Source organism: Crinia signifera, chromosome 6, assembly GCF_055691185.1.
Source record: "Crinia signifera chromosome 6, ASM5569118v1, whole genome shotgun sequence".
NCBI classification, from domain to species: domain Eukaryota; kingdom Metazoa; phylum Chordata; class Amphibia; order Anura; family Myobatrachidae; genus Crinia; species Crinia signifera.
Genome location: NC_139222.1, coordinates 255541816 through 255554204, shown reverse-complemented (window position 1 = coordinate 255554204; position 12389 = coordinate 255541816). Strand labels below are relative to the sequence as shown.

Below are 12389 nucleotides of genomic sequence, written 5' to 3'. Positions count from 1 at the left end.
CATAAGCTGGGAAGCCCAGCGCGGCATGCCAGTGATATATTAAGTGTTAATAATTAGTGATAGGAAGCCGAAGCTATATAAAAGGGAGAGATAAATGAATGTAATTAAAATAGGATAGAGATAGTGTTAGTGAGGGGAAAGTGTTAATAGAATGTAAGGGCATGCCGCACTAAAGCCACCCAGCCCATCCAGTCCAGGAGCACCGCACCCCACACCACCGTTACCCTAAATTGGGTCTACGATTAACCAGCAAGGAGCCACATGATAATGGCTCCTTACTTGATATATCCAAACTAAGAGCTACCTACCTTGGAGCAACCCCGGACTACTCCATGTGGCATATCAGGACCCACATCTCCTCCTAATATGGGCTCCCTTCTGCCTCTAACAACATACATACAGATAGTGGTAGATGCTCAATTAGTTCAGTAGCATTTCCCAGGTGCATGAGGGAGGGGTTAATTACTGGGTAAGTAAAACAAGACATTTTTTCCCTCAACACACTGAGCAATGCTAGTAACCAATCTAGAACACTACATGATAATAGAATTCAGAGATATTGGTTACATATACCTGCGCAGGTGTATGCTATGCCCCCAAGCCGCATCAAGGCTTCTCTGTATATTGGGGGTCCCTAGCGCTATATCTAGGTGCAGGGTGCGGCACCCCAAAAAACCATCATAAGCTGGGAAGCCCAGCGCGGCATGCCAGTGATATATTAAGTGTTAATAATTAGTGATAGGAAGCCGAAGCTATATAAAAGGGAGAGATAAATGAATGTAATTAAAATAGGATAGAGATAGTGTTAGTGAGGGGAAAGTGTTAATAGAATGTAAGGGCATGCCGCACTAAAGCCACCCAGCCCATCCAGTCCAGGAGCACCGCACCCCACACCACCGTTACCCTAAATTGGGTCTACGATTAACCAGCAAGGAGCCACATGATAATGGCTCCTTACTTGATATATCCAAACTAAGAGCTACCTACCTTGGAGCAACCCCGGACTACTCCATGTGGCATATCAGGACCCACATCTCCTCCTAATATGGGCTCCCTTCTGCCTCTAACAACATACATACAGATAGTGGTAGATGCTCAATTAGTTCAGTAGCATTTCCCAGGTGCATGAGGGAGGGGTTAATTACTGGGTAAGTAAAACAAGACATTTTTTCCCTCAACACACTGAGCAATGCTAGTAACCAATCTAGAACACTACATGATAATAGAATTCAGAGATATTGGTTACATATACCTGCGCAGGTGTATGCTATGCCCCCAAGCCGCATCAAGGCTTCTCTGTATATTGGGGGTCCCTAGCGCTATATCTAGGTGCAGGGTGCGGCACCCCAAAAAACCATCATAAGCTGGGAAGCCCAGCGCGGCATGCCAGTGATATATTAAGTGTTAATAATTAGTGATAGGAAGCCGAAGCTATATAAAAGGGAGAGATAAATGAATGTAATTAAAATAGGATAGAGATAGTGTTAGTGAGGGGAAAGTGTTAATAGAATGTAAGGGCATGCCGCACTAAAGCCACCCAGCCCATCCAGTCCAGGAGCACCGCACCCCACACCACCGTTACCCTAAATTGGGTCTACGATTAACCAGCAAGGAGCCACATGATAATGGCTCCTTACTTGATATATCCAAACTAAGAGCTACCTACCTTGGAGCAACCCCGGACTACTCCATGTGGCATATCAGGACCCACATCTCCTCCTAATATGGGCTCCCTTCTGCCTCTAACAACATACATACAGATAGTGGTAGATGCTCAATTAGTTCAGTAGCATTTCCCAGGTGCATGAGGGAGGGGTTAATTACTGGGTAAGTAAAACAAGACATTTTTTCCCTCAACACACTGAGCAATGCTAGTAACCAATCTAGAACACTACATGATAATAGAATTCAGAGATATTGGTTACATATACCTGCGCAGGTGTATGCTATGCCCCCAAGCCGCATCAAGGCTTCTCTGTATATTGGGGGTCCCTAGCGCTATATCTAGGTGCAGGGTGCGGCACCCCAAAAAACCATCATAAGCTGGGAAGCCCAGCGCGGCATGCCAGTGATATATTAAGTGTTAATAATTAGTGATAGGAAGCCGAAGCTATATAAAAGGGAGAGATAAATGAATGTAATTAAAATAGGATAGAGATAGTGTTAGTGAGGGGAAAGTGTTAATAGAATGTAAGGGCATGCCGCACTAAAGCCACCCAGCCCATCCAGTCCAGGAGCACCGCACCCCACACCACCGTTACCCTAAATTGGGTCTACGATTAACCAGCAAGGAGCCACATGATAATGGCTCCTTACTTGATATATCCAAACTAAGAGCTACCTACCTTGGAGCAACCCCGGACTACTCCATGTGGCATATCAGGACCCACATCTCCTCCTAATATGGGCTCCCTTCTGCCTCTAACAACATACATACAGATAGTGGTAGATGCTCAATTAGTTCAGTAGCATTTCCCAGGTGCATGAGGGAGGGGTTAATTACTGGGTAAGTAAAACAAGACATTTTTTCCCTCAACACACTGAGCAATGCTAGTAACCAATCTAGAACACTACATGATAATAGAATTCAGAGATATTGGTTACATATACCTGCGCAGGTGTATGCTATGCCCCCAAGCCGCATCAAGGCTTCTCTGTATATTGGGGGTCCCTAGCGCTATATCTAGGTGCAGGGTGCGGCACCCCAAAAAACCATCATAAGCTGGGAAGCCCAGCGCGGCATGCCAGTGATATATTAAGTGTTAATAATTAGTGATAGGAAGCCGAAGCTATATAAAAGGGAGAGATAAATGAATGTAATTAAAATAGGATAGAGATAGTGTTAGTGAGGGGAAAGTGTTAATAGAATGTAAGGGCATGCCGCACTAAAGCCACCCAGCCCATCCAGTCCAGGAGCACCGCACCCCACACCACCGTTACCCTAAATTGGGTCTACGATTAACCAGCAAGGAGCCACATGATAATGGCTCCTTACTTGATATATCCAAACTAAGAGCTACCTACCTTGGAGCAACCCCGGACTACTCCATGTGGCATATCAGGACCCACATCTCCTCCTAATATGGGCTCCCTTCTGCCTCTAACAACATACATACAGATAGTGGTAGATGCTCAATTAGTTCAGTAGCATTTCCCAGGTGCATGAGGGAGGGGTTAATTACTGGGTAAGTAAAACAAGACATTTTTTCCCTCAACACACTGAGCAATGCTAGTAACCAATCTAGAACACTACATGATAATAGAATTCAGAGATATTGGTTACATATACCTGCGCAGGTGTATGCTATGCCCCCAAGCCGCATCAAGGCTTCTCTGTATATTGGGGGTCCCTAGCGCTATATCTAGGTGCAGGGTGCGGCACCCCAAAAAACCATCATAAGCTGGGAAGCCCAGCGCGGCATGCCAGTGATATATTAAGTGTTAATAATTAGTGATAGGAAGCCGAAGCTATATAAAAGGGAGAGATAAATGAATGTAATTAAAATAGGATAGAGATAGTGTTAGTGAGGGGAAAGTGTTAATAGAATGTAAGGGCATGCCGCACTAAAGCCACCCAGCCCATCCAGTCCAGGAGCACCGCACCCCACACCACCGTTACCCTAAATTGGGTCTACGATTAACCAGCAAGGAGCCACATGATAATGGCTCCTTACTTGATATATCCAAACTAAGAGCTACCTACCTTGGAGCAACCCCGGACTACTCCATGTGGCATATCAGGACCCACATCTCCTCCTAATATGGGCTCCCTTCTGCCTCTAACAACATACATACAGATAGTGGTAGATGCTCAATTAGTTCAGTAGCATTTCCCAGGTGCATGAGGGAGGGGTTAATTACTGGGTAAGTAAAACAAGACATTTTTTCCCTCAACACACTGAGCAATGCTAGTAACCAATCTAGAACACTACATGATAATAGAATTCAGAGATATTGGTTACATATACCTGCGCAGGTGTATGCTATGCCCCCAAGCCGCATCAAGGCTTCTCTGTATATTGGGGGTCCCTAGCGCTATATCTAGGTGCAGGGTGCGGCACCCCAAAAAACCATCATAAGCTGGGAAGCCCAGCGCGGCATGCCAGTGATATATTAAGTGTTAATAATTAGTGATAGGAAGCCGAAGCTATATAAAAGGGAGAGATAAATGAATGTAATTAAAATAGGATAGAGATAGTGTTAGTGAGGGGAAAGTGTTAATAGAATGTAAGGGCATGCCGCACTAAAGCCACCCAGCCCATCCAGTCCAGGAGCACCGCACCCCACACCACCGTTACCCTAAATTGGGTCTACGATTAACCAGCAAGGAGCCACATGATAATGGCTCCTTACTTGATATATCCAAACTAAGAGCTACCTACCTTGGAGCAACCCCGGACTACTCCATGTGGCATATCAGGACCCACATCTCCTCCTAATATGGGCTCCCTTCTGCCTCTAACAACATACATACAGATAGTGGTAGATGCTCAATTAGTTCAGTAGCATTTCCCAGGTGCATGAGGGAGGGGTTAATTACTGGGTAAGTAAAACAAGACATTTTTTCCCTCAACACACTGAGCAATGCTAGTAACCAATCTAGAACACTACATGATAATAGAATTCAGAGATATTGGTTACATATACCTGCGCAGGTGTATGCTATGCCCCCAAGCCGCATCAAGGCTTCTCTGTATATTGGGGGTCCCTAGCGCTATAGCTAGCCAGCTTATGATGGTTTTTTGGGGTGCCGCACCCTGCACCTAGATATAGCGCTAGGGACCCCCAATATACAGAGAAGCCTTGATGCGGCTTGGGGGCATAGCATACACCTGCGCAGGTATATGTAACCAATATCTCTGAATTCTATTATCATGTAGTGTTCTAGATTGGTTACTAGCATTGCTCAGTGTGTTGAGGGAAAAAATGTCTTGTTTTACTTACCCAGTAATTAACCCCTCCCTCATGCACCTGGGAAATGCTACTGAACTAATTGAGCATCTACCACTATCTGTATGTATGTTGTTAGAGGCAGAAGGGAGCCCATATTAGGAGGAGATGTGGGTCCTGATATGCCACATGGAGTAGTCCGGGGTTGCTCCAAGGTAGGTAGCTCTTAGTTTGGATATATCAAGTAAGGAGCCATTATCATGTGGCTCCTTGCTGGTTAATCGTAGACCCAATTTAGGGTAACGGTGGTGTGGGGTGCGGTGCTCCTGGACTGGATGGGCTGGGTGGCTTTAGTGCGGCATGCCCTTACATTCTATTAACACTTTCCCCTCACTAACACTATCTCTATCCTATTTTAATTACATTCATTTATCTCTCCCTTTTATATAGCTTCGGCTTCCTATCACTAATTATTAACACTTAATATATCACTGGCATGCCGCGCTGGGCTTCCCAGCTTATGATGGTTTTTTGGGGTGCCGCACCCTGCACCTAGATATAGCGCTAGGGACCCCCAATATACAGAGAAGCCTTGATGCGGCTTGGGGGCATAGCATACACCTGCGCAGGTATATGTAACCAATATCTCTGAATTCTATTATCATGTAGTGTTCTAGATTGGTTACTAGCATTGCTCAGTGTGTTGAGGGAAAAAATGTCTTGTTTTACTTACCCAGTAATTAACCCCTCCCTCATGCACCTGGGAAATGCTACTGAACTAATTGAGCATCTACCACTATCTGTATGTATGTTGTTAGAGGCAGAAGGGAGCCCATATTAGGAGGAGATGTGGGTCCTGATATGCCACATGGAGTAGTCCGGGGTTGCTCCAAGGTAGGTAGCTCTTAGTTTGGATATATCAAGTAAGGAGCCATTATCATGTGGCTCCTTGCTGGTTAATCGTAGACCCAATTTAGGGTAACGGTGGTGTGGGGTGCGGTGCTCCTGGACTGGATGGGCTGGGTGGCTTTAGTGCGGCATGCCCTTACATTCTATTAACACTTTCCCCTCACTAACACTATCTCTATCCTATTTTAATTACATTCATTTATCTCTCCCTTTTATATAGCTTCGGCTTCCTATCACTAATTATTAACACTTAATATATCACTGGCATGCCGCGCTGGGCTTCCCAGCTTATGATGGTTTTTTGGGGTGCCGCACCCTGCACCTAGATATAGCGCTAGGGACCCCCAATATACAGAGAAGCCTTGATGCGGCTTGGGGGCATAGCATACACCTGCGCAGGTATATGTAACCAATATCTCTGAATTCTATTATCATGTAGTGTTCTAGATTGGTTACTAGCATTGCTCAGTGTGTTGAGGGAAAAAATGTCTTGTTTTACTTACCCAGTAATTAACCCCTCCCTCATGCACCTGGGAAATGCTACTGAACTAATTGAGCATCTACCACTATCTGTATGTATGTTGTTAGAGGCAGAAGGGAGCCCATATTAGGAGGAGATGTGGGTCCTGATATGCCACATGGAGTAGTCCGGGGTTGCTCCAAGGTAGGTAGCTCTTAGTTTGGATATATCAAGTAAGGAGCCATTATCATGTGGCTCCTTGCTGGTTAATCGTAGACCCAATTTAGGGTAACGGTGGTGTGGGGTGCGGTGCTCCTGGACTGGATGGGCTGGGTGGCTTTAGTGCGGCATGCCCTTACATTCTATTAACACTTTCCCCTCACTAACACTATCTCTATCCTATTTTAATTACATTCATTTATCTCTCCCTTTTATATAGCTTCGGCTTCCTATCACTAATTATTAACACTTAATATATCACTGGCATGCCGCGCTGGGCTTCCCAGCTTATGATGGTTTTTTGGGGTGCCGCACCCTGCACCTAGATATAGCGCTAGGGACCCCCAATATACAGAGAAGCCTTGATGCGGCTTGGGGGCATAGCATACACCTGCGCAGGTATATGTAACCAATATCTCTGAATTCTATTATCATGTAGTGTTCTAGATTGGTTACTAGCATTGCTCAGTGTGTTGAGGGAAAAAATGTCTTGTTTTACTTACCCAGTAATTAACCCCTCCCTCATGCACCTGGGAAATGCTACTGAACTAATTGAGCATCTACCACTATCTGTATGTATGTTGTTAGAGGCAGAAGGGAGCCCATATTAGGAGGAGATGTGGGTCCTGATATGCCACATGGAGTAGTCCGGGGTTGCTCCAAGGTAGGTAGCTCTTAGTTTGGATATATCAAGTAAGGAGCCATTATCATGTGGCTCCTTGCTGGTTAATCGTAGACCCAATTTAGGGTAACGGTGGTGTGGGGTGCGGTGCTCCTGGACTGGATGGGCTGGGTGGCTTTAGTGCGGCATGCCCTTACATTCTATTAACACTTTCCCCTCACTAACACTATCTCTATCCTATTTTAATTACATTCATTTATCTCTCCCTTTTATATAGCTTCGGCTTCCTATCACTAATTATTAACACTTAATATATCACTGGCATGCCGCGCTGGGCTTCCCAGCTTATGATGGTTTTTTGGGGTGCCGCACCCTGCACCTAGATATAGCGCTAGGGACCCCCAATATACAGAGAAGCCTTGATGCGGCTTGGGGGCATAGCATACACCTGCGCAGGTATATGTAACCAATATCTCTGAATTCTATTATCATGTAGTGTTCTAGATTGGTTACTAGCATTGCTCAGTGTGTTGAGGGAAAAAATGTCTTGTTTTACTTACCCAGTAATTAACCCCTCCCTCATGCACCTGGGAAATGCTACTGAACTAATTGAGCATCTACCACTATCTGTATGTATGTTGTTAGAGGCAGAAGGGAGCCCATATTAGGAGGAGATGTGGGTCCTGATATGCCACATGGAGTAGTCCGGGGTTGCTCCAAGGTAGGTAGCTCTTAGTTTGGATATATCAAGTAAGGAGCCATTATCATGTGGCTCCTTGCTGGTTAATCGTAGACCCAATTTAGGGTAACGGTGGTGTGGGGTGCGGTGCTCCTGGACTGGATGGGCTGGGTGGCTTTAGTGCGGCATGCCCTTACATTCTATTAACACTTTCCCCTCACTAACACTATCTCTATCCTATTTTAATTACATTCATTTATCTCTCCCTTTTATATAGCTTCGGCTTCCTATCACTAATTATTAACACTTAATATATCACTGGCATGCCGCGCTGGGCTTCCCAGCTTATGATGGTTTTTTGGGGTGCCGCACCCTGCACCTAGATATAGCGCTAGGGACCCCCAATATACAGAGAAGCCTTGATGCGGCTTGGGGGCATAGCATACACCTGCGCAGGTATATGTAACCAATATCTCTGAATTCTATTATCATGTAGTGTTCTAGATTGGTTACTAGCATTGCTCAGTGTGTTGAGGGAAAAAATGTCTTGTTTTACTTACCCAGTAATTAACCCCTCCCTCATGCACCTGGGAAATGCTACTGAACTAATTGAGCATCTACCACTATCTGTATGTATGTTGTTAGAGGCAGAAGGGAGCCCATATTAGGAGGAGATGTGGGTCCTGATATGCCACATGGAGTAGTCCGGGGTTGCTCCAAGGTAGGTAGCTCTTAGTTTGGATATATCAAGTAAGGAGCCATTATCATGTGGCTCCTTGCTGGTTAATCGTAGACCCAATTTAGGGTAACGGTGGTGTGGGGTGCGGTGCTCCTGGACTGGATGGGCTGGGTGGCTTTAGTGCGGCATGCCCTTACATTCTATTAACACTTTCCCCTCACTAACACTATCTCTATCCTATTTTAATTACATTCATTTATCTCTCCCTTTTATATAGCTTCGGCTTCCTATCACTAATTATTAACACTTAATATATCACTGGCATGCCGCGCTGGGCTTCCCAGCTTATGATGGTTTTTTGGGGTGCCGCACCCTGCACCTAGATATAGCGCTAGGGACCCCCAATATACAGAGAAGCCTTGATGCGGCTTGGGGGCATAGCATACACCTGCGCAGGTATATGTAACCAATATCTCTGAATTCTATTATCATGTAGTGTTCTAGATTGGTTACTAGCATTGCTCAGTGTGTTGAGGGAAAAAATGTCTTGTTTTACTTACCCAGTAATTAACCCCTCCCTCATGCACCTGGGAAATGCTACTGAACTAATTGAGCATCTACCACTATCTGTATGTATGTTGTTAGAGGCAGAAGGGAGCCCATATTAGGAGGAGATGTGGGTCCTGATATGCCACATGGAGTAGTCCGGGGTTGCTCCAAGGTAGGTAGCTCTTAGTTTGGATATATCAAGTAAGGAGCCATTATCATGTGGCTCCTTGCTGGTTAATCGTAGACCCAATTTAGGGTAACGGTGGTGTGGGGTGCGGTGCTCCTGGACTGGATGGGCTGGGTGGCTTTAGTGCGGCATGCCCTTACATTCTATTAACACTTTCCCCTCACTAACACTATCTCTATCCTATTTTAATTACATTCATTTATCTCTCCCTTTTATATAGCTTCGGCTTCCTATCACTAATTATTAACACTTAATATATCACTGGCATGCCGCGCTGGGCTTCCCAGCTTATGATGGTTTTTTGGGGTGCCGCACCCTGCACCTAGATATAGCGCTAGGGACCCCCAATATACAGAGAAGCCTTGATGCGGCTTGGGGGCATAGCATACACCTGCGCAGGTATATGTAACCAATATCTCTGAATTCTATTATCATGTAGTGTTCTAGATTGGTTACTAGCATTGCTCAGTGTGTTGAGGGAAAAAATGTCTTGTTTTACTTACCCAGTAATTAACCCCTCCCTCATGCACCTGGGAAATGCTACTGAACTAATTGAGCATCTACCACTATCTGTATGTATGTTGTTAGAGGCAGAAGGGAGCCCATATTAGGAGGAGATGTGGGTCCTGATATGCCACATGGAGTAGTCCGGGGTTGCTCCAAGGTAGGTAGCTCTTAGTTTGGATATATCAAGTAAGGAGCCATTATCATGTGGCTCCTTGCTGGTTAATCGTAGACCCAATTTAGGGTAACGGTGGTGTGGGGTGCGGTGCTCCTGGACTGGATGGGCTGGGTGGCTTTAGTGCGGCATGCCCTTACATTCTATTAACACTTTCCCCTCACTAACACTATCTCTATCCTATTTTAATTACATTCATTTATCTCTCCCTTTTATATAGCTTCGGCTTCCTATCACTAATTATTAACACTTAATATATCACTGGCATGCCGCGCTGGGCTTCCCAGCTTATGATGGTTTTTTGGGGTGCCGCACCCTGCACCTAGATATAGCGCTAGGGACCCCCAATATACAGAGAAGCCTTGATGCGGCTTGGGGGCATAGCATACACCTGCGCAGGTATATGTAACCAATATCTCTGAATTCTATTATCATGTAGTGTTCTAGATTGGTTACTAGCATTGCTCAGTGTGTTGAGGGAAAAAATGTCTTGTTTTACTTACCCAGTAATTAACCCCTCCCTCATGCACCTGGGAAATGCTACTGAACTAATTGAGCATCTACCACTATCTGTATGTATGTTGTTAGAGGCAGAAGGGAGCCCATATTAGGAGGAGATGTGGGTCCTGATATGCCACATGGAGTAGTCCGGGGTTGCTCCAAGGTAGGTAGCTCTTAGTTTGGATATATCAAGTAAGGAGCCATTATCATGTGGCTCCTTGCTGGTTAATCGTAGACCCAATTTAGGGTAACGGTGGTGTGGGGTGCGGTGCTCCTGGACTGGATGGGCTGGGTGGCTTTAGTGCGGCATGCCCTTACATTCTATTAACACTTTCCCCTCACTAACACTATCTCTATCCTATTTTAATTACATTCATTTATCTCTCCCTTTTATATAGCTTCGGCTTCCTATCACTAATTATTAACACTTAATATATCACTGGCATGCCGCGCTGGGCTTCCCAGCTTATGATGGTTTTTTGGGGTGCCGCACCCTGCACCTAGATATAGCGCTAGGGACCCCCAATATACAGAGAAGCCTTGATGCGGCTTGGGGGCATAGCATACACCTGCGCAGGTATATGTAACCAATATCTCTGAATTCTATTATCATGTAGTGTTCTAGATTGGTTACTAGCATTGCTCAGTGTGTTGAGGGAAAAAATGTCTTGTTTTACTTACCCAGTAATTAACCCCTCCCTCATGCACCTGGGAAATGCTACTGAACTAATTGAGCATCTACCACTATCTGTATATATCTCAGCTACCACTAGCAAAGTATCAAATATGTTCTGGATTAAAAATATACTGTACAGATTGTATATAGCAGATCCCTAACTCATACCTCCCAACTTTCTGAAACGAAGAATAGGGACACTTGTGCAGCGAAGCTGCGCGAGTGTCCGAAAAGGGGGGTGCCGTATGCAAATGATGGCACGGCATATGCAAATTAGGGCCGCACCCCATTTCCGCCCGCTGCACTGCTGAATAGACGCTGCACAGCGTCTATTCTGTCAGATTGAGGGGGGACTCCCAGCTGCCCCCCCTCCCCCCCCCCCGCAGGGGGACACTGCCGGCCGTGGGAAGGATGCATTTAGGGAGGGACGCGTTTAGCAGGACATTTGGGAGGTATGCTAACTTCATATATGTTGTTTGTTTTAATGTATGTGATTATTTTATTGACTAAAGTATACAAACCGTTCCTGATATTATCTAATTAATGATTTCAGTGAAATTTCGGTTAATAGCCGTGGAAAGGGATTTCCGTCCTGCAGAAAGAAAGGTGAGGATTTTTATCCTTTTTTATGTTTTTATACCATTAAATTGCAAATGACTGCTTGGTAATATTGGTATATACATACAGTATATGTCCTTAGCGCTTGGTGAGGAGGTACCACTCAATAATTTCCTATTAAATCCCTTCTTTCACACTTATATATATATATTCACTTCGCACTTTTTTAACACACAAATTATCCTAATCGATAAGAGCTGATTACTTTTGAGTGCAGAACCACCAAACCTGCTCCAATATTGGTATAAGGCAGAAAGTAGTCATAAAGGGTTATTCAGACCTGATCTCTGGGCTTGCGTATAGGCCAGCGATAGCAGTAGCATGATATTATCGTAGGACCCCCTCACACATGCACCATATATTGATAATCACCCGGCCTGCAAAATCACAGCCATGCGATCAGGTCTGAATAACCCCCATAGCTAAACCACAGATCTTTTTTGAAATGTTGAAATAATGGCCATCATTCAGATTGACCCGAGTCATAAAAACGACGCCCGCCACCAGCACGAAGGTCCATCCGCCGCAGATTGTATAAACATCCATTCGCAGCCTGCGGGGTAACACCCACATCATTTGATGGTCTGCGATCATCGAATGATGTGGAACATACAAGCATATCTAAGGTTGCTCAGAGCAACCTTAGATGTTTGTGCACATTCTGAGGGAAGAGGGCAGGCAGCTGACACCCAGTGATGGCAGCTGCCCGCCACCCCACACC

The 12389-nt window shown here is 45.1% G+C and overlaps 1 protein-coding gene across 1 annotated transcript in view; it reads left to right on the top strand.

Annotated features, from left to right (window-relative positions):
- Positions 1–12389, top strand: part of LOC146009228 (alpha-2-macroglobulin-like) — a 193172-nt gene that overhangs the window by 39449 nt on the left and 141334 nt on the right. The window contains exon 4 of the mRNA XM_083149390.1: positions 11604–11656. Coding sequence (XP_083005516.1) covers positions 11604–11656 — 53 coding nt within the window. The remainder of the gene's footprint in view (positions 1–11603; positions 11657–12389) is intronic.